The 22837-nt window shown below is 43.1% G+C and overlaps 2 protein-coding genes across 4 annotated transcripts in view; both read right to left on the reverse strand.

The window, feature by feature from the left end:
* On the reverse strand, positions 1-21912 carry LOC310796179 (poly(A) polymerase gamma-like). 2 transcript variants are annotated; one of them, XM_083658320.1, is made up of 24 exons: positions 21624-21912; positions 19130-19288; positions 18320-18386; positions 18034-18115; positions 17142-17251; positions 16234-16287; positions 15777-15888; positions 14015-14104; positions 13490-13628; positions 12628-12700; positions 11646-11766; positions 8373-8457; positions 7964-8017; positions 7594-7713; positions 7373-7482; positions 6193-6314; positions 5870-6036; positions 5025-5125; positions 4043-4254; positions 3800-3892; positions 3653-3712; positions 3385-3488; positions 3200-3300; positions 1-2547 (listed from the first exon to the last, which is right to left on the reverse strand). In XM_083658320.1, exons 2-24 carry the CDS (start codon positions 19282-19284, stop codon positions 2363-2365), a joined length of 2517 nt encoding a protein of 838 aa, XP_083514446.1. In that variant the 5' UTR covers positions 19285-19288; positions 21624-21912; the 3' UTR covers positions 1-2362. The 2 variants fall into 2 exon arrangements, with proteins under 2 accessions (XP_083514446.1, XP_083514445.1); XM_083658319.1 differs by lacking the exon at positions 21624-21912 and adding an exon at positions 20740-21039.
* Positions 21568-22837, reverse strand: part of LOC310796180 (C-type mannose receptor 2-like) — an 8513-nt gene continuing 7243 nt past the window's right edge. The window contains exons 6-7 of one of the 2 annotated variants that reach the window (XR_014553662.1): positions 22056-22478; positions 21568-21686 (exon numbers count right to left, since the gene is read on the reverse strand). Coding sequence is in view for 1 of the 2 variants with exons in the window: in XM_083658321.1 (XP_083514447.1) it covers positions 22353-22478 (126 nt within the window). In the remaining variant the exon portion in view is untranslated. Of the gene's footprint in view, positions 21687-21985; positions 22479-22837 lie in introns of those variants that run through there. The other variant, XM_083658321.1, reaches the window with a different exon arrangement.

Consider the following 22837-nt stretch of genomic DNA (forward strand, 5'->3'; position numbering starts at 1 on the left):
TAGGGTTTAAGGGTTTAATGGGTGTAAAGGAAGTGATAAACACATACAAAAATACCCTCTCAGTACATTTTAGAAACAAACATCTAAATGACCGGTTTTTGTTAAATGTTTCTGAACAGCAAAACATGAGATGTCCGAGTGGCGCAGACATGTTCCAAAAAAGACCTACCTGCTATGAACGCTATAAAAAAAGATCACATGGTACAAATATGCAAATATAAATAAAGTGATAAGAAAACCCCCAATAATGAAGTAATAAGCCTTTTGAAAAACGGATGCTTTCTGTACATTTTGTTGAGGAAACTGAGGCTGGGGGGGGGGGGGGGGGGGAGGAAGGCTTGGGGGAGGGAAAACAAAAACGAACGAGAACCCGTGTCCCACGTCTCCCGCCGTTCCGATGGAGGGGGGCACCTCATTAGCACTTTACATGGATGCGACAGCATGGAGTTTGGCGTAATAGCACATGCATAGACCAATCCTCCGTGCCGAAATCCAAACAGGATGATGCCCCCGTTCCCCAAAGAAAAGGCTGTAGAGTCGGGGACCGCGAGTCTCCAGGAGATGCCTTTTAAGAGCCTCCACGGGAGGCGCAGAGGGTTCACACCCAAAACTAAAGGAATTCTCTTTCTCTCGCCAAAACTCCACACAAACAACGGCGCGCACGTACGGGCGCGCGCACGCTCGCTCACACGCACGCACACACACACACAAGCGCGCTCAACCATATACGCATGCCATACACACGCACATCGAAAGCTTTGAACCATTTTCACAAAGCACCACAAATCCAGCCTTGGGGACATGGAGGAGCTCACAACCAGGACCACGCTCCCACGCGACCGCCAAAGCCGGGCTCGACCGCGGTTCCGATCGAAGGGAAGGATCGGGAAATTTGGACCTATACCTGAAGCTTGAAAGAGACCATGTTGAACGGGACCTAGGGATCAAGCAGTTTGTCACTCCATTTTTTACCAGTTATGACATAAAAGTATACAAAACAGATTTTCAAATACTTGCCTGTGATCATCTAAACTGTCTAGCAGCCATCTGACATCTATGTAGGCTAAAACAAGCTATCACAAGTATTTGCAGATATTTGACCTAGGTTGTGGTACCCGAGCCAGCTGCAGCTCGGTTTGGGTCTTCTCAGCATCTATCGACGTGGGCTGTAGGAGAGTGAAACATAAGTTCAACAACGCCCTCAACCTTCCCCTCTTCATCTCCAAAATGACACGCGAAGATCCCATCCAGGTCAACTCCACTGAAGCTGCACTGGACAAGAGGGCTAACACATTATTGAAATATGGTTCTTCTAATGTTCTTATCCAAGAACTAAAGAACGATGGTGTTCTACTCCACACTGATGAGCTTCAGACTGATTCCACTAGGTTCGTGATATGTGTAAAATGTGTCATGCAGTCACTGTTAAGGACAATTATTCCTGCTATTACCGGCACCTGAGAAAAGGGCATCTATTCATCCAGGATGTGGATAACATGGTCATCTCTGCACTGCAGCGCCAATATGGAACCTGGAATCCACTTTGGGCTGCACTGGTGGTCCAGAGTCGTGGTTGTGATGTCCGTCATGTCCAAGCAAACCCCCAGTTAAATCCTCCCTGCGACTGTATCCAAACCTATACAGTGTTTACAAAAAATATTCAGAGCCGGAGACAATTCGTTTTGGACAAGCCGTAGAGAAGAAAAAAAACAAAAAATACAATTTTTTAAACTTTTTTTTTCTTTTTAGATAATAAAAACTACGATAGAACGGTCAAAAGACTTAACAGTGATCTCTCGCGTTGATTTTTTTTTTTTAAAGACAAAAAAGTTATGTACATCAACATTTACTGTACAGGTTTCTGTTCGGAGGGAAGGGGGGGGAATAAACAGCGTATTCCGGGAGTGTGTGTAGCAAGCGTGGATAAATGTTTAAGGCCGTTTTAAAATGTTTAACAGGAAAAAGAAAAAAGAATGACAGCTATTTTTCCCCAACTGTTTTGTGTACATTACTTTTTTAACAGCGTGGGGGAGTTGGAAACTACCAGCTTTAGTTCTCATCTGAACTGAACTCATCTGGTCTGAACTCGGTGTTGGGATGAACTGCCCTCTGGCTTTGGTGAGTGGACAGAGGGTCCTGCTGACAGGGAGGTGGCAACCTGTACCGAGAAAGGTCCCAGGTTTGACCAATCAACTATCCATTGGCAAAACAATAATCGTCGGAGGAGGAGCTTTGAGGTGTGGGGTCCATCATCTCAATGCGTCACACTAAAGACTGACCCACGTCTGGCTCACTGCAGAGCCCCCCCCCACCTCCAAACATCCAAGTATGTACGCATCCAGTCTATAGTGGTGTGGTGCGATCAGGCTATGTGGATCCTGGCCTTCTCGGTCTCTTTCAGCCTCTTGGCCTGCTCCTCCAGTGAGGGGGGGGAGTGGGGTCTCTTGGAGGCCGCTCCGTTCATCGGGTCGGCCCCTCGGCTCACTAACGTCGGGATGGAGCTGCCCACGGGCGCAGCAGCCACGTGTTTGATGGGCGCCGGTTGTTCTACAGAGATGGGGAGAGGACGACAGAAATGGGGGGTCTTGGTGATCAGTGACTCCATCAAGTTATTTAACAGGAATGATGGTGAAAGAACAATTCACAATTGACTAGCAGCAGTGCTGAAATTAGAAGTGAGACTTTCAAGAACAAACGTAAGTATTTATAGAGAGGCATAGTGAACGTCACTTCCTGCTTCAGCGCTATACCAGAGATTTTCATCCGCCGTTTATTTTCCCATAGACATTTCGTAAAATGTGTATAAAAAGAGTTTTACTGGTTCAAACCAAACGGTTCAGCCAACGCTTTAATCGGGAGACCATAGAATATTTCACTCGGACGAAAACTTTAAAAAACAACATCGAAAAAATTGTTTCTTCAAACCCGCATTTTTTTAACGTTTTGGTCCGAGTGAAATGTTATGCGATCTCCCCTGTTTCTAAATATATCTGTACTGTTTGGTTTGAACCAGTAAAACTCTTCTTATAAGCATTTTACTAAATGTCTATGGGAAAATAAATGGCGGATGAAAATATCTGGTACAGTGCTGAAGCAGGAAGTAGGCGATCACTTTGGGTCTCTATTAGACCCCCCCTGATCATCTTTGCCATGGAAAGCCGGGGGAAGTGATTGCTACCACTTCTTTCTCGACACTCACTTGAGCCAATGACAGGAATGGTCATGCCTTTCTCTTGGCTGGCAGGTGGGGTGTCGCTGGATAAGGAGTCCTCAAACACCGGTGGCTTGGGAGGGGTGATGCTGCACGACAGAGTGATTGAAACACAACACATTAGAAACACAAGCGATGATGACACTTCATATTTTCAAGAGATGCGCGCTCACCTGCTGCGGTTGAGGGCCAGTTTGATTGAATTCTTCACCACACGACAACTGTTGCTGGCTGGGAGGGGCGAGGAGGCGTCTGGCAGCTCCATACTAGGAAGTCTCTGAGATAAGGGATGGTGACACTATTAGTCCACACGGACCTAGTCTACTCTGTGGTTTGTGCAAAGAATGACTCAAGTCCAAGAAATTAAGTGCTTTACCAAAACCAAAACCAACACCCAAGTCAATCAGGTGGAAACAAATGACACGACGACAATTAAATTACCTGTGTTCTTGAGGTATCGATGGTTGGAATGGGCATAGCCTTTGATCCAGAAAGAGCAGTCTAATGGAGAAGAGACAGAAGCCAAATGTGAGAATGTTGAATGTCATCAGTCCACAGAGTGCAGAGTGCAGACAGAAGGACACCTACAGTATTGGGTACATCTCCAGGTGTAGAGAGGTCACCATCCAGAGAGGATGGTGGGTAGGGCTCTTTGAAGGCAGAGTCATCACTGGACACCATCTTCAGAAAACAAAGAGGAAAAAGGCAGACTCAGAGACTGAAACAAAGATCAGCAGAGTGGTAGTGTATATTTCCATGCCCACAAAAGATAACTTTGAAATTCTACGCTCTCTCCCGATGGACTTTAGGTTGCAAACAGCCTCCCTTTACCTCTGTGTCTTTGTGCCTCTTGGCCAGGTCCTCTTGCGTAGGTGAGTGTGGTCTCTTGGTAGGAGCTCCGTTGACGGGACCCTCCAGGCCATTGGGCGAGGGCTCCTCTCTGGGGCTGCTGGCGGCGTTGGGCTTCACATTCCCACTCACCACCGTGGGGGTGGTGGAGGTGCTGGCTGGTGCCGAAGGGGGCGTGGCTTTAACTGCCGGCTCTATAGTTGAGAGAAGGAATGAGCATTAGCAGCATCTTTGAGATGTTTGAACATGGCGGGCTTTCTACAAAGTTATCAAAATCAACATTCCATCCGTTTTCCAGATCTCACCTTCTTTACTGGATTTTATTCTTTCGGTTGGTGTTTAATGCATGCTGATAGTGGGTGAGAAATAAGACTGACAACTAGGCCACATCACTCCATAGATTATTGATCACAATAACAAATACTACGAAATGACAGAGGGTTTACAGTAACATAAAATGCACGATGGACCCAACAGAAATATATTCTAGACTCTTTGTGCCAAGCCTTGAAGAAAGGGAAATAGTCAAATTAATTTTCCTTCATCTCCCCCCAAACTTCACAGATCAGTGGAGAAAGATCTGATAGGAAGTGATTGTGTATTCAGATGCCTATAGAGAGCCAAAGTGGAACGTCACTTCCTGCTTCAACACTGTACCAGAGATTTTCATCCGCCATTTATTTTCCCATAGACATTTCGTAAAATGCTTATAAAAATACATTAAAAAAATCGCGGATTTGAAGAAAATATTTTTTCGATGCTCTATTTTTAGGTTTTGGTCAGAGTGAAATGTTCCATCGTCTCTCCCGATTCTAAATATAGCTGGACCGTTTGGTTTGACCAAGTAAAACTATTTTTATAAGCATTTTACGAAATGTCTATGGGAAAATAAAGGGCGGATGAAAATCTGGTACAGTGCTGAAGCAGGAAGTAGGCGGTCACTTTGCCTCTCTATGAGACTCACTTGAGCCAATAACGGGGATAGACATGCCCTGGTCTTTAGCAGCTGGCGGGGTGACCGACGGCGGGGAGCTGTCCACAAACAGAGGCTGGGGGGGGCTGACGCTGCAAACACAGAAGAAGAATTAACTTTAACACATTCATTCACTTCATGTATTTTAGGCATTTTTAAGTATTTTTTTTCTTTTTTTAGAGAGATTTATGTATTTATTGATGTATACCCTCCATCCATATTTCAAAATGTTCCTGCTGCAATAGCTGTGCATGCAAAACCTCGCTGAACTGCAAAGGTGTGTATATGCAGTTGGGACTGTGTGTTCTGTATGAGCAAAATCCGTTCGCAAAATCCGTCCAGTTAGTTCACACTAAGATGAAATATAAATGATACTCAGGAAGAAATGACAAGTGCCGTCTCACTAAATGCGTACTTGCTTAATAGTCAGTGGACATTCCTTTCCTTGATAAGACAACACTCAAAAGTTCAATATGAAGTTTGTGATCGAATGCACTTGGTCATTTTCCAATTCGTAATACAATTCAATACATTCTGCAAGAGAGGGTGCAACATGCAACATGACAAAATAACCGACGTGGGATGGGGTACGTGTGTGTGAGAGAGACAAATAATAATAATAAAAATAAATAAATAAAAAATAAATATTGAATCAAACTCCTCATTTGGATAGATGTAATTGTACATCTATCAACATAGTATAAAATAGAAGTAGAAAGTCAGTTCTCTACGACATTTTCTGTATCTTTCAGTATTTTACATGACAAAAACTAGAATATGAAATATAGGGCTATACATAAATGCCGTCTCTGGGGGGGGGGGTCTCCTCCTCATACCTGTGGTCTGTGTCTGAGGCAGGTTTGGGGAGTTTGCTGGGCGGGGGGGTGGGGGAGCTGAAGGGAGTCCCTGAGTCTGTATCTCTGGAGCTGTCCAGATGACTGCTGTCCAGGGACAGCCGCTTGGAGCTCCCTCCGTTTGAGCTGCGGTTCAACTCCGCTATGCTCTGCATCGAGGAGAGGATGTAGATGTAGGAGAAGGGGGTGGGAGGGACAGAGAAAAGAGAGATGATGATGATGAAGGGCGAGCAACACTGAGACAACAGTTAAGAGAGGCGATTCAAAATGAGCACAATGGTACTTCCTGTGTAGGATTAGCTTACCCGCTTCTTCTTCTGCACCAGCTCAGCAGGAAGGTACTGGTGGAGCTGCTTCTTCTTCACGTGCGTCGCTTCGATCTTCATGCCGTCCTTTAACATGTTGATGTTGTTGGCTTGTCTGTACACTACAGGGAGCCATGGGGGACATAATGCCATTTTGGAGGTTCAGTGATTACTGGCATGAATGGACATGCGTTAGACCATGACTTTCTTCTGAGTGGAGGCAATTTTTTGGCACTTTCACAGCACAGTATTTCCAAATAATGCTTAGTGTTTTAACCTACATTGTGTACCAGATGGATGGGGTTTAGCACATCAGGACAATTCATATATGGTCACCTAAGCAGTCGTAGTCACAGAAAAGTATAATAAACTGACTTCTAAATATTTTCATGCGATTGTCTAAGCTTTCGGTCATTGTATTTTTCTAGGCAGCAAACCACTTCCACTTGGGACACCATAGAGACACTGCGGAGCGCGTCATTCAGAAACCACTCCCAAAACGGGGGGAAACAAACCCCCCCCCCCCCCCCAATCCTGGTGTTCTCCTATGTCACGTGTTGCACACAAAGATCATATATACGGAACATGAACACTCCAACTTACTTCCTTGACAGCTAGATCCACATTTTTTCCTTCTCACCAATTCTCAATGGCTTCCATGTTTTGCTCGGGAGTACAAAACAACTTTAATTGGCGATTTTTTGCATTTGTTGTCTGCGCAGCCCACCACACAACAGCTTTTAGCTATGTTTAATTCAAGGAAAATTATGCTGGTGTATGGAACTGAATGGAGAGCTTTCCCCCGTGATGGGCGTGGCCTATTTCATGCAGTGTCTCTATGCAGGTAAAACAACAACACTTTAAGATTGTTTGCAACTAGTCTTTGTTGAAAAAGTGAGTGTCTCCTTGAGCTGAAACGTGTTGGTCTGCTGCTCTGTTTTTTAATTTTTAAATAAAGGCTTTTTAACTTTTTCACCTTGAACAGTGTGCCTGGGATAACGTTTTTTAAGTTCACCATTTTTGATACTATGGTACTTCCCTTTCTTCCATTCACAACAGGAGACGAACTTAGAGATCCTGTCTTTTTTTTTTTTTACAATATTAATTGATTTGATTTTGACAATATGAATTGTATCAATATATCAATAACGATACAACACGGCACAACCCTAGCACCTACCAGTGTCTGTAAAGGACTGGATGTCGTATGTCAGGTCAATGTTCACGCTCTCTGCGTTCTCCACTTTCTTGAAGATGATCCCGATGAACCACATGGCCACAAAGTCATTTCTGTCGGGACGACACAGATACAGCTCAGCAAAAATCATTTAAGCTCAAATCCAATGTTCCTACTTCACTGGTCATAAGTGCTCCAACTTAAAGGCCATTAGCTGGACTCACTCGTTGCGGTTCTCCTTGGACCCGGGAAAGGACTGTGGGTTCACATGGGCCAGGGTGATGTACTCATTCCTCTCCAGGTTTCCCACCAAGACACGAATCTTTGACTCCACCAGACCGATCCTGAGGGAAACATCAGGGTTTATTCGCACAGCTACCAGTTTTCTTCTTAGTATTGCTTCTTGGTTATTATAAAAAATACGTCATTTATGCCATCATTTGTCTGCTATTTGTGGACCCAAAGACTAATTTAAGAGCAAAAGCATCAACTAAATTCTTCACATTAATGAAAAGCTGATGGTCGAGTTGAAATGACTTGGGAGGGTGATTCAAATCATACAGACTATGTGACCCTAAATCCTCTGCCACTCACCATTCTAAATGGTTTTCTTCTGTGGATGCACTGGCAGTCAGAACAATGTAGTGCCTGCAACAAGCAGAACAGAAAATAATCTTAGGTAAAAGATACAACATCTTTCAAAAGACAAGTCAAACAAAGATTCATACAAAGATTCATACAGGTGTAGGTGAACCAAAGATACAGGAGCACAGATGTTGGCTACACAGATTCACTACAAATACATTTTTTGAACTAATTTTGTACTTTTGTTAGGGTGTCATGAATTTGGCAATGCTTATGTTCACATATTACAAAAAACACTTTGTAAAGGGCAGGTTTACAGAGAGACTGGTAGGATTACAGTTTGCTATACCCCGAAGGTTTCCTGGTGGCCTCATGTCACCTTGGTTAACAAAATGGATCTGACAAGATGAACACCTACTTGTACTTTTGAAAAAAGTGGGGTGGCTCGAAGAGTTTGGACCATTCCGCTTTCCCCTGAAGAATCTCATCTGTGACGCCGAGGCCTGTTCGACACAGAGGGAGGAAAGATGTGTCAGGATGGACCACGAAACAGGACGCGTCACTTTGCAAAATGTAAACCGAGGGTTGGAGACTCATCGCTGCTGGAGACATCTCAGGCCTCTATTAGCAACTCTGACCACTTGCCACTTTCCATTGTGACCATAACAACAGAAGCTGTGTTACCACCAGTGGGCAAGCTCTGGGCTTTTCCTACGAAGACGCGGAAGTCATCCTGAAAGCTGTAGTTCCTCGAACGGCCACTTGAGGCAGAGCCCGGAAGTGACATCGTTCCTGTTCGCCACCATGTTAAAATGCCCCACTTTGTAACAGTGATTAATCGTGCATTCCTTTATAACTGGGGACTGGTAATCTTACGACTTCAAAGGTCATGAGCTGGGCGGTGACGTCATCAGAGCTGGTATTTCCCATTCCAAACTCGTAGGAGCCTCAGCAGCCCCAACCTCACAAATCCAAGATGGCTGCGCCGCGCAACAACAGTAGTAGTAATCGTAGTAATATTGTTTAGCACTTCTGTTTTGTTTGTGTCTCATTAAATCAGCTGTACACACAGCACTGCCTAACTTCCATCTGTGTGGACATGGGGCTGCAGTGTTTGTATGCGCAAAATGCCGCGAAATGCCATGTTGTCAATTGTTATTGCTAACAATGGCTAGCCTGGCTAGCGACTGGATCTGACCAATGAACAGTGAACTTCCCAGCTCAAGTTTTCTGCAAATGGAACGCTAACAAAACGGATGTGATGTAGCCTCCACATCCCAGTTATTTTGCGATAAAGGAACGCACGATAAGCATCTTTACAGCCTGGACCTACACATGGTTTTAGTCTATATAGCTAATTTCACCTTTCCATGACAACTGTAGGGGGTCATTTCTTATATAACTCACCTCTTTGGAGTAAAATAGACGACATAAAAGGGGGTGATTGACAGGTCGCCTGTCCAGTGATCGCGCAGCTTGCCGATCACGGACCAATTAGCAGGCGGAGCTGCGGCTCTGGGAAACCCCCCATCTCATGTGAGCTGTGTAAGGACCCCCAGATGGCGACAGGACAGACAACACTTTGCTGCCAAACTTGAGTCTAGTAGTGGTAATAGTGGATGGCTTTGTCCATATGATTTTGGTGGTTACCACTGCCTTTACAAAGGATGTGATATGGGATGAGATATTAATAATTTGACAGCCAGGCCAATAGAGGGCCATCATGCACAACCTAAAATATGTTCAGAAACATTCTTGTTACCGTAAATTCCGGACTATAAGCCGCGGCTTTTTTCCCGTTTTTTGGCCCCTGCGGCTTATGCGTCTTATCTATGGATTTTTTCAGAAAAAAAAAAAAAAAAAGAAAAAATCTCTCTTTTTTAGCACTCTTTCTAACTATAAATCCACTTCTGTTTTAATTTCCTCTCTTGCCCTCTTTTCACCACACCGCGGACACTGTGTGCACTGTAAAAATAAACAACGGTGGTGTTGTGTTATGTTGTTTTGTTGAAATGTTACGGTAATACGGTAAATGGGAGCTTCCTCAAACAGCCATCTCTTTCCCGACAATCCCCTCTGTGCGTGACCACTTACATATGGTAATTACGGTAAGCAAACGGCCACAAGCCCATCAACTCCCTCCCCCGACTACCAGGAGAAAATCACAAACTTCGGCGAATTCACACAAAGGAAGATCAAGGAATATTCCATCGAACCGGAGCAGATCATAAATATGGATGAAGTGCCTTTGACGTTCGACCTGCCACTCACTCGGACTGTTAACAAGAAGCGCCCTGGAGGATTCTTTCACCAAAAAAAAGCTTTGCTCGTTCTCGACAGCATGAGAACGAGCAGTAGATGATCATGAGGTGGTTTTTCAGACGTGTCGATATAGCAGTTTATCGCAAAAGTGTAATGGAAACACATTTTTCGCATTTGCACGTCATGTGACCCATATTATCCCTTGGAAAAGGAGCGGAAAATAAGTTTGGTAAGTAAGGTTCGATAGCCGTGTCAAAACCTCCGCAGCAAGTGGAAAACTTTGAAGCAACGCTACCTAGCAGAAAGACGAGTGTTGTGCAAAAGCGTAGCCGGGCAAATTAGATAATGTTTAATGGCAGAAATCGGTCCATGGTGACAGCAGGCTGCCTGTGTGCGCGCATTTGGCACAGCGGCGAGATGAGAGGATGAAAAGCACACACTGGTGCGGTGGTGCTGTCTGAAGTGAATACAGTGACTGTGAGTAGGCTAATACATTGCACACGTTTCAGGTGCAATTATAGAACCAAATCAGCCTTTCCCCCCTCCATCTCTAAATCGGACCAGTTGTAGGCTATTAGGCTACCTTTTTTCCTCTGCCTGTCGCGCTGACTGCATTCACGCAGCCAGCAACATTTTGCGACTCATTTTCTTTTGAATTGATAATCAGGCTCGTTTATATGCATTGTAACTTCATGTTGGGATTTCCATTGACGATTGGTTGGATTTGAGCATGCAGGGGACGTGATATGGGGCAGATCCCCGTGCGTAATCACTGTGGCAGCTGCTGCAACGGGGAATCACTCAAACGCAACTTCAATGGAAACGCCTACAAGTCGCAATTGTACATTGTCGAAGTTGTAGAAATATCGCAATTCTTTTGCGAAAAACTGTAATGGAAACACAGCTATAGATGAAGAGGAGTTCGTTGGTTTTGAGTGACAATGAAGGAGAGAGGAGAGTGGTTGACGAAGCCACCCTGAACCTGTTCGTTTCCGACACTGAAGATGAGGACTTTGGTGGTTTCAGTACGCAGGAAGAAGAGGAAGACGAGCATTAGTGACTTGACTTCTCTGGTTACAGGTTTGCTGCACATATAGCCTATTGTTGTGTGATTTTGTCTGGGGATTAGTGACCTGACTTTTGTTTTGTTTTGTTGAAATGTTAATAAATGGGAGCTTCCCCAAACAGCCATCGCTTTCCCGACATTCCTCTCTGTGCACGAACCCTTTCATATGGTAATTAAACATCAAAACACCCGCGGCTTATAGACCGGTGCGGCTTATAGAAGAAAAAAATAGTCAATTTTGGTCCCGCGGCTTATACACCGGTGCGTCTTATAGTCCGGAATTTACGGTATATTATTTTCATTTTCACAGCACAATCCCAAATAATAGAGGTTTTCCGACTTGACGCGCTGGGTTTTACATACCAGATTTGAACTCCTCACTCATGATGGTACGTGTGGACGTGGACACGTTGTATGTGGAGTTCTGCTGGGGGTAGGCGGGCGTGATGATGGGCATCAGGTGGTATCTGTCAGATGGGTTCACCTAAAAGCAGGGCACACAGACCAGATGGGTCACCGCAGGAATTCAGGCTTCCAACCACCTTACTGGCTGAGGACGTTGATTTCACACCCACACCCCTCGAAGGCATCACAAAGCCAACGGTGTGTATTGCACACGCACACACGCGCACACAAAATCTTCTAAGCTACATCAAAACGACCAACAAACTCCTTCTCTCCCAAATCAACAAATGAACTCTTAAAGAGACAGTGTTCCCTGTGCGTGCATAGCCATGCACACACACACACCAGGAGCTGAATAACATTCAAAGACCCACGTTGAACCCCCATAGACTTTTTTTTAAATCAACATATTTATTGAATTTTACATTATTTCCCCCACAAAAGGTTACATGACATCATCACAAACAGCATCAGACATCCCCCCCACCCATATCCCAAACAGCAAACACAAAAGCAAACTATGTCATCCACAGCGGTTATATTACGGTAAGTAAAATATAACAGCATAGAGATTCAAAAACAAAACAAAACAAAAAACAAACGTAAAATTAGTGCAGTATTAGTACAATAATTTACGTACAAGAGCATTGCGGAGCAACTTTAGGCCTGACCTTGGATATCGTTGGAAGTTCTATTTTGCAAAAAGGTTACAAATTCTCCCCAGCATTTATCAAAAAGTTGTGGTTTCTTCTTAAGGTTAAACATAATCCTTTCTGAAGTCAAGTATGACGAGAGCTCCTTAAGCCGCAAAGTTATAGTATTGCACTTTGAGTTAATTGGTAAAAGTGTATAGTTCCCCCAATAGTGTCAATCTGGGATTACCGTAGTTGGAATCTCCAACCGCACAATTTATTTGAACCCGCATAGACTTGATACTCACTCTAGGATCCCACACTGGCAAATTCAAATTACTGTCTTCAGGCTGTTTCAACAGCACAGGATTCGGCCACTCCCTGCAGGAAGTAAACAACAAAAGTGAAAATAAACCTAGATTTGTCAATTTTGTAATTAAAAAAAATAAAAAATAATAATAAATGTATTCACCTTATTCACCACGCCCACTTTTCTCTCTTCCGCGTTCAACACAAACGTATTTGTTCTTCCGGTTCAGCGCTAGTTGCCTACTGTGGCTAATATCAGCTGCTAGTTAGTTATGTTATATGGCAGTAAAATACCACTGAATGACCAAATTGATATAACTTTTAACCATTTCGAGTAACACTGTTTCCATACGGATCACCAGCGTTAGGTTGTTGTTTATAACGTGGCTATTCATAACGTTTTCTATCTCGGATGCGTTATTTCGAATCGCACATAGGTTACGCCTCGAATCCCACATAGGTTACGCTAAAACCACCACCGCAAAGCGTGTGGGTTTCAGGGCGAAACAGTCTCGAGCCACTATCGTCATCTTTAGAGCACAATATTCCTGGAATGCAAGTTTAACTAAACAGTTACATGTCCTCTGCATTCTACATAAAATTAAGATATTACGGGTTGTTTTATTTTGTATGTTACATACGTATTGGCCAAGATATGTTACTTTATGGGGGAGTAATTCTGCCAGTTTAGATGCGGAGTGTGCGCAGCCATCTTGCCTGCGGAGTTTTTGGCAAGTCAAAACGGAAATTCTATTACAAAATGACGTAATGCGGAAGCGTCCATGTGTGGGCAAAGAATAAGGTGAATAGATGATGGAGTTGTTTAATGGATATGTATAACTGCAGGTGCTTGGTCCTCACCATTTGGAGAACACCAGGAAGAACTTGTGGACCAGTGTGGCAGCCACTGCGTTGGGGTAGAGCTGGCAGGTCCTGGCCACCAACATGGCCCACGACACTCCACCCAGGAAACCCAGCATGTTGGAGTAGATCCCACGACCTGCACAGACACGAGGCACGTTACAAAAAGACCATCTTCATCTTCCGAAAGGGGGGAAATTATTTTAACACAGCACTGCGACAAAAATGTTTAACACTACTTCCATTTTCTACAACTTTGTAACAGCCACTTTCTGATTGATATACGGTAATATAAATTGTTTTTCGGTTATTTCTGTCTTTTACATATAAGGAAATGTGGGAAATGAGATTTTAACACGATGATTTGCATAGGAATGTCAACTCTTTACCCAGAGATGATGGATGTCTCCAACAAATGGTTAGGAAGTATGCAAATAATCAATTGACTTTTGTTGCACATTTTAACGAAAAACTGCAGTTACAAAAGTATGTCTGACGTCCCAACAGAGCCTAACATCCACTTACGCTTTGCCCAGAGTTTGACGGCTCGCAATGTCAGCCTAAAATTCTCTTTGTTTGGCACCAGGTACAAAATTTCATCTGTCACTCGACAACCTGTGGTAAGGGAGGGAAAAGCATGTCTTATTTATACCAATTATGAACAAGCAAAATATAGTCAACATGTTGTCCCCCACCAGTGATGTGGTTCCACCCGTGGCTCAGTCAGTGATTACGGAGTATGCTTGAAATAGGAGTAAAATGTTATACGCATTCTCGTATGGGACAATGAAACGACAGATTGACCATACGTCTGTTGCCAACTCTCCTAAGAATTAGGTGTACAAGTTATATCTTGAAAATGTAGTAACTGTAATTGTTGGGTTTTTACTCAATACGGTACAAAATATAAGAACTACAATATGCAATAAATACAATCACTACGCTACACAATGTACCAGGAATTAAGTCATTTTAAGACAAGGTCACTTTGGCTTTTGATACATATTACATACACATTTATTGGGGCATTAAATGTAGGGCACCAAGGCACGGCCAAAACCAATTAATTATTAATCATTATTAAAAACTTTTGTGGGTAATTTTTTCCTCAACAAAATAAATATCCTGATGGAAAAATGAAGTGGCGCAGTGTGATACAGCACATACGTAAGATGGCTCAGACCGCAAAGGACCTTTCAAGGACCTTTCCTTCAAATTCAAGGACCCAACACGGCCTAATCTGAGGCATGGATCAAGGTCAATTACTGTTACAACAACAATCAGAAGGTTATGATGAGAACTAGCAGAAGCTCACACAGGCTATTAAAAATAGCGAGGCTTGAATGTGTAAACACTTTTCAACTGTGCTGCTGTGTTAGTGATGGCAGACTATGTGGTCTCTCTTGCCTTCTCTAACACAGCAGCACAGCAAAAAAACATACTGTATTGTGTAGAAGTTGAGCAATAGAGACAGACTTATTTACAAGTTGAAGAGCTAAGTAACTCCTCGTTTATTTCATCATCAGCAGCACCAGCAAAACATGTTGCAAAAACATTTAATGAACATATGAATAAATAAAAACACAAACTATAAATAAAATGTTACATGCTGTAGTTTGCCAGCCAGCTAGGCTAAAGGGCAGGCAGGCAGCACAGTCTGAGGCCGGCTAGCAACTGAGACCTGCCCTTGTTTTATACAGTCTATGGTCCTGCCCTGTCTGGTCCGCAGGCCACGCATGCACCAACTCACACCGTGTATGGGGTGTGCCACATGCCACGGACGACCAACTGGGGAGCTTCATCATCACTCACTCACAAAGCGTGACCAACGGAGGGAGACCGATCCATAGAGGCAAAGTGACCGCCTACTTCCTGCTTCAGCAGTGTACCACCGCCATTTATTTTCCCATAGCCATTTTGTAAAATGCTTATAAAAAATAGTTTTACTTGGTCAAACCAAACGGTTCAGATATATTTACAAACAGGAGAGACCACATAACATTTCACTTGGACCAAAGAAACTGCGGATTTAAAGAAAATATTTTTTTGATGTAGTTTCTTAAGATTTGGTCTGGGGTGAAATGTTCTATGGTCTCTCCGGATTCTAAATATAGCTGAACCGTTTGGTTTGACCAAGTAAAACTATTTTTATAAGCATTTTACGAAATGTCTATGGGAAAATAAATTGCAGAAGAAAATCTCTGGTACAGTGCTGAAGCAGGAAGTGACGTTCCACTTTGCCTCTCTATTGTACACGCGCTGTCCCAACAGAAGCCATGTGGAGTACCGTTCAGGCTGCGGATACAGCGGATGTCCAGGTTTCTGAGCATGGAGTCTCCCCTCAGGTCCAGGTTGTCTGGAATATTCTGCAAGGCCAGTCTGGCAAACAGCAGGTCGATCTGCAGAGAGAGAGAGAGAGAGAGAGAGAGAGAGAGAGAGAGAGAGAGAGGGGGAGAGAGAGAGAGAGAGAGAGAGAGAGAGAGAGAGAGCGAGAGAGAGAGAGAGAGAGCGAGAGAGAGAGGCAATGAAGAGACGCTTATACACGAGTCACAGAGCTCTTTTAGGGCAAAAGGCACAGAAGCACCAAGGTCAAACACATTCCGTACGGCGATTAGACCTGAAAAACACCAGGCACACTATCAATATTGCAGACACCCAACAGCACGGAGCGTCACTGAAAACGGTAAAGAATTTGTCGGAAATATGTAAACAATATACGTAACTGGGACCTCAAGCTAACTTACCTCTATTCCGTCAAATTTGAATTTGATCACCGGTACAAAAGCATCCTCCACAGCCTGGAAAGCACAAGCAGATGGGACATAAACAAATGTGGGAGGCGGAGTCAAGCCAAGTCACATGATTCATTGGCACCATCATGGTTGGAATTTACCACTGGTCACCAGCTAAATGTTGGCAAATTCTTGATTTGGTGCAACGTTTTGTCTACTAGCTACTATGGCGTGCATTTTGCTACTACTAACTGACCACGGTCTGGAAATCATGTTCCCGTCTAAAAACCTAGCTGGTTGTAGGGATGCAGCGGTATGAGTTTTTGACAGTATGATAACCTTGGACAAAAATACCACGGTTTCATGGTATCGCGGTATTGCAGACCTTTATGTGCGTTCTCCTGCTTCAGCCATTATCACACACACTGTTGTAAAATACATTCAGGGACAGCTCCTCTCTACTGTGCTCTAGTCTAGGTAGGCATGCAGCCAGGGGGAGGGGCCTGCTCCTCTCTACTGTGCTCTAGTCTAGGTAGGCATGCAGCCAGGGGGAGGGGCCAGCTCCTCTCTACTGTGCTCTAGTCTAGGTAGGCATGCAGCCAGGGGGAGGGGCCAGCTCCTCTCTACTCTGCTCTAGTCTAGGTAGGCATGCAGCCAGGGGGAGGGGCCAGCTCCTCTCTACTCTGCTCTAGTCTAGGTAGGCATGCAGCCAGGGGGAGGGGCCGCATAAGCTGCACTCTGCAAGCGACCTGGGTACTTTGTTTTGGGGAAACAGCTGATACCGTGGGGGAAGGTATGACGGCAAATCTTAGTGGTTTTGATACCGTGACTTTTTCAAACCGCGGTATACCTTCAAACGGTATACCGCTGCATCCCCAGCCTGGTTGGTAAACTTGGTGTAGAGTCTGGACAAGACTTACCCTCAGGTCTTTGATCTCTTCGTGCTGTTTCAACTTTTCAAAGAAAGACTGGAAGAAGTCTGTTCTCTCTACATGGCGTGGAGCCACACACAAGGCGTCAATATCGGCTCCTGCAACAAATTAAACAATGTTTTAGTCACTTCTGTGTAACAAGAGACATGACCAATCTATTTGTGGAACATGTTATGGCCACAGTAAAGGCTAGGTTAGCCTACAAGACTGTTCAAGTCTCGACTAAATGCTTAATTGAACGTCCGCTCTGGAAGCTGTTCACACTATGAAACAGGACAAAGATGGTTGTCACACTGGAGACAAGGGATCACATCTACCCGAGTCGGCCATTCAAAAATGCTCTTCCATTCACCCAACAACTCACTGTAAATAGAACTACAAAATAGATATTCTATCATTTCTTACTCCATGGTACGGAAGCTACAGTTTGCTCGTTAGCTACAGTCAGAGTCCTGGACACACTTTGAGGACTCGTCGTGACTCGACTTGGACTCAGCACTGGGCAGGCACATGTGTTCCACCTACTGTACATGTGGATTCACGCAGCTTTGCTGCCTGACCTGACGAAGAGCCTGCAACGGCTCGAAACGTTGTCGTTTAAAATGCAAAATTAAACTAAACATCGGGAGGTAATCAGTGTCGAATTGTACAGCTTCACACACTACAGGAGCCAAACCCGACGAACAAAACCAAACATGTTTGAAAACAATTTGTGTCAGGTCAATGAGAGTCAGCGGTCTTCAACACGTTCACACAACAGGATCATCTAAAAATTGGTCTGTCTAGTCAGAATTGTGTAGTCTGACCTAGGCTTTAGCTGGATCCTCATAGTTTGCCAATCAAGAAAAAATAAACATATCAGAAATGTGATTAGAATTACCTTTTGTGTGCACTCCAAGACGGTACGAACCAAATGTGAATATCTTGCCACCTACATTATTTACTGCTGAAGGTGGAAGATTCTGAGGAAGAGAGAAGCACATATAGAAATGCCAGTTGGACCCTTCTCCACTGACGACATACAATACATATCTAGAAAGGTTACTCGAATACTAACATTATGAATGAGTACTTGAGTACTCACGCCCATCCCGAACACAGAATCACATTATATTGCATTTACTCGTCTAACAACGAAGCAAACATTCCCGACAGGCAGCACCTACCTTTGACTCACTGATCTCTGATATCCATTCTTTAATAAAGTTATTCAACTTCCCAAGGACTGCAAGTCTGAAAGAAGAAACAACTTCCATCAGGTGCTACATATATATGCTATAGGTTCTCTAAGCCAGGGGTTCCCAACCTTTTTTGTGCCAAGGACCGGTAGTTAGATGGAAAAAAAAGTTGCGGACCGGTTGTCAATTTTAATAATATATATATCTATATATATTGTATTAGATATTTCATGTGAAAAGACGTTATTTTTTGTTTTTGTCATACCTGACAGTTTCGACTGCTTTGCTTCCTGCAGCCTTCTTCAGAGACGTCACGTGATGTTGCTGTGACGTATATATGGATGGTTTATGTGGGTTTGGCCATCCCATATTTTATAAACATATGCTATAATATTGTAGGCTGTGTGGTAGTTGAAACATAGTTTCAAGTTGACGTTTATTTATGTTTGTAGTTTGTAAAAGAAATATTGTAAAAAAAAAAAAAAAAAATTTTTTTGACTGGGCTCGTGGCCGGGTACCAAATGCGTTGCAGCCCGGTACCGGCCCGCGGCCCGGTGGTTGGGGACCACTGCTCTAAGCAACCATCAGAGGCTGCATAAACCCTACTAGTGTACATGCATGTTAAAATTGCAGTTCTATTTGAAGTATGTGCATTGGAGCAGCAGGCAAGCAAACACATTATGTAGGATTGTAGCTGTAGAAAGTATGCAATCAAGAATGTATAGAGTGACAGTCAAGATGCTCAACGGATGTGTAACGTTACAAATAAGTGTAACATTATACTCTGTTGATTCTCACCTATGGTTCAGTTCATCTTCATCTTCAAAAACCCCAAAAGGTTTCATAGCATCACTGAGCTTATTGGTGTATAGGTGGTCTATTTCTCGTGGGGGTGCATGGCTAATGGCAGACGTGATGCCATAGTGTTTCTGAGGCTGCTGCCCACCAGGCATGGTGCTGGAACAGAAAAGAGGCAATACATGAAACCCACCAGTTCATGGTGCTGTAACGGAAAAGAAGCAATACATGAAAGGACAGCTACCAGAACAGGAAACTCATTTTCACCATCCACAAGGATAATAAAATGACTCAAACAGGTGTTTGGTCACCGGGTAAAGTGGCAGCATCAGCAACATATACAATTCAGGTCAGCCAAATTAGCCAGGGGCAAGGGCAAAAATGCCACAAGAAATCTCAGAATGCCCCTAAAAGCCATGATCCAGGGGCAAAATTGCCCCCAAGATTTGGATCATTTTTTTTTTTTAATAAACCAATTAAATTAATTTGGATTTCCATCTCACACACACACACACACACACACACACACCCCTCTGCAGGCTGTTTGCCAGAAGAAGACGATGAAGAACACACTCACACAAACAGTGCTGTTGTTCACACTGCAATTTATACTTCAGGGTTGCCACTGTTTTGTAATGATACTTTTCAAGGACTTTTCAAGCAATAAAGCCGGAAAAAAAGAAGAAAAGGGAAGAAGATTAAAACAAAAATGTAGGCACTGCAAGTTACCTAGGCGACCAGCCACATATTTGAGCTACCAGAGAGAGCACAACAGTCAATGATAGGAAGAACATGTATCAAGCTTGGCGCAGCACTACTGATGAGTGATGACACGTACAAATTGTATCATAAGAGATTCTGGTAGTCTAAATCCAAGCATTTTAAGGGCCTCTTATTTGTGTTATATTTTTTAAGCCCCCCCAACATTTTTTAAATGACCGTGGGGGCAAAGGTTGCACATTTTTTTTAAATGTCCTAATACTACCCTGTTGCTAATGTTATGTTCCTATCCATTCTAAGGCCGAGTAACGTTACCCAGATGCACAGACTTGTTCTGACTGCAAGGCGCTTGATTTAAAATCCAGGCGCACTAGTTAAAAACTCCAAATGTAAAGCGAGTTCATCACTATTATGCTAGCCAGTGGGGAAACAACATCGGAATTTGTGTAACGGTGACGTTAGCTCAAACCTGGGATAGCTAATATTAGCCGCGAAAGGCTACAAACAGGTTGGAAGTGCTAACAGACGGTTAGCTAATTTAGCAAGCTAGCAGGCATTCGCGTCAGCTTTGTTTGCTACGGAAGAATGGGTTTAACTAACGGTCACTTTCCGGGTCCGACTGACTGAACGCTAAATTGGTTGTCATTTTTGCTAACAATAACAACGACGGGCCTTCTCATAATGTTGTTGGCTAGTTAATGTTAGGTCAACCCCCACGACCAAGGCAACTAATGTTAACGTTAGCAATACGGTTGCTACATCAGGGCCTCGCTGGGTTGTTGTTGTGATAGTTTGCTAACGTTAGCTTTTTAGCCTATTCTTTTGAACCCCCCTTCAAATGCGATCAAAAATGTTCACAAGCGGATGAATATGCCACATGCAGCACTCACCTTGACATTTCTTTCATGACACTCTACAGAGCTCGCGCTTTGTCCCTGCAGTTAAACCCGTGTCAAACTTGGAAAGTCAGCCAGTGAAAATGAAAACAGCCTCGACCTGATTATAACAATGGTCACTTTTCCAGAAAGCAGTTCAAACCTTTTCCACTGAACCGGAATCACTTCTTATCAAATATTAATGTGCAAATCCTGGCGGAATATACATTATCGAATTTATTTTAGTGACGCTCGGCGAAATATTTAAACACCTAAACACACCTTTTAGGACTTGTTTTCCGCCCCAAAGTACAAATCTAAACGTTGTGATTCGAGGAACGACCTTAGTCGATTGAGCGGTCCTCCTGTAGGTATCCCATGATGCCGTTCGCGAGAAACTATTGTAGTGTTTTGTCACTGTCATCTAGTGGTTGGATTACGGAATGACACACCAAAAGTCTGGCCAATGAAGGCCATTGTGAGTTGGTATTATTAAAATAAAATTTCTCCACGTGGAAATTTATTTATTTATTTATTTATTATGAGTTTGTTCACATTGCTAATGTTTTTCCACAAAAACACGCAAAAGTCAGAGAGCAAATGTCTGCCAAAAGCAGTGTATTTTATATAATACTGCTAAAGTATCATTTAGACATGAAAATGCATAGAATTCATAAATAAATAAATAAATAAATAACAGTGAGCATAATTGAATAGGATTAGCCATATGACAATCAAATTACTACTACTACTACTACTAATAATAATAATAATGATGTTAATAACAACAATATTATTATTTCATGTTTATTTATATAGGAATTCACAAACAGATCAATTGCCGTTTTCGAAAGACGTCCTCTGTACATCTCTGCATACACTTTTCTCACAAGGTCTACCTTGTCTTCCAACAGCACCGGGTCAGTTACTGCACATCTGTCATTATCAAGGACAGCTCACCTCTAAAGAGACAAATAAACATCAGAGAGAAATCAGAGAACAAAGATCAAACAAGAACACAACTGAATTGGATACAGAAACTCAAAACAGAAGTCTACAAGAAACCAAAATACATGAAAAAAAGACGTAACTATATCTAATATAACACACTGGATGTGGATGCAGAAATTGAATGGAGTGTGTGTGTGTGTGTGTGTGTGTGTGTGTGTGTGTGTGTGTGTGTGTGTGTGTGTGTGTGTGTGCGCGCGCGTGCGTGCGCATCATTAAACAAGCTTCAACAAACAAAATTGAGATAAGAGAGATAATATGCAGAATCCACTAAGTCTAAATTAATAACATTTCATAGAATAGATCAAATAAATTATGCTTACTTCAAGAAACTAGCACCATCCACCAGGTACAAAACAAAACCCATCAAAGCTTTTATGAAACCTAAACTTTGCTGAAGACAAATCACATGCTACCCTGAAGCGTTCAGTCCTGCACATCGATACAGAAGAAACAAACAACCTGTCCTGAAACTAAAGTTTTCTTTAAGAGCTTTCCCTGCTAAAATAGTTGTGATGTAGATACGTTAGCATGTTTATAATTCTTGTGATTTTATTCTTGTGAAGGAATGAATAATACTTCATCAAGTGAAACAGCACAAATGGAAAATCAAAAGCATCCTAGATGTTACAGTCCTTCTCTTCGTCCTTCTCTTCTTCCTTGTGGAAGATCTTTCCATCCGGCTGCTTCACCCATCTCAGCTTGACGTCTCCACTTAGGCTTTGGTCCTTCAGTCTCTGCTTCATCTGACAAACACACAAACACAAACATTCTTATTGTCTTAACAACAGTTCAATGGGTAAACCCAAAGAGGATCCTGGAGCACTCAATTCACTGGAAAATGATTTTAATATGGTGCAGTGACTAACATTTCAATGCACACAGCGTCTTCATCTGAGTCAAACCTATTCCTATTATACCTCCATATTCACCATATACTCACCATACTCACCATATTATTATTACTACCATTAAGCCTTTTGCATTACATTACATTACGTCATTTGGCAGACGCTTTTATCCAAAGCGACTTACAATAACACATTTTTGTCAGCAATAGAGCAATCAACTATGGAGCACAGTCTATGACAACTACAACTTCTGA

The sequence above is a fragment of the Poromitra crassiceps genome (assembly GCF_964638095.1).
Source record: "Poromitra crassiceps genome assembly, chromosome: 22".
In the NCBI taxonomy this organism is placed as follows: domain Eukaryota; kingdom Metazoa; phylum Chordata; class Actinopteri; order Beryciformes; family Melamphaidae; genus Poromitra; species Poromitra crassiceps.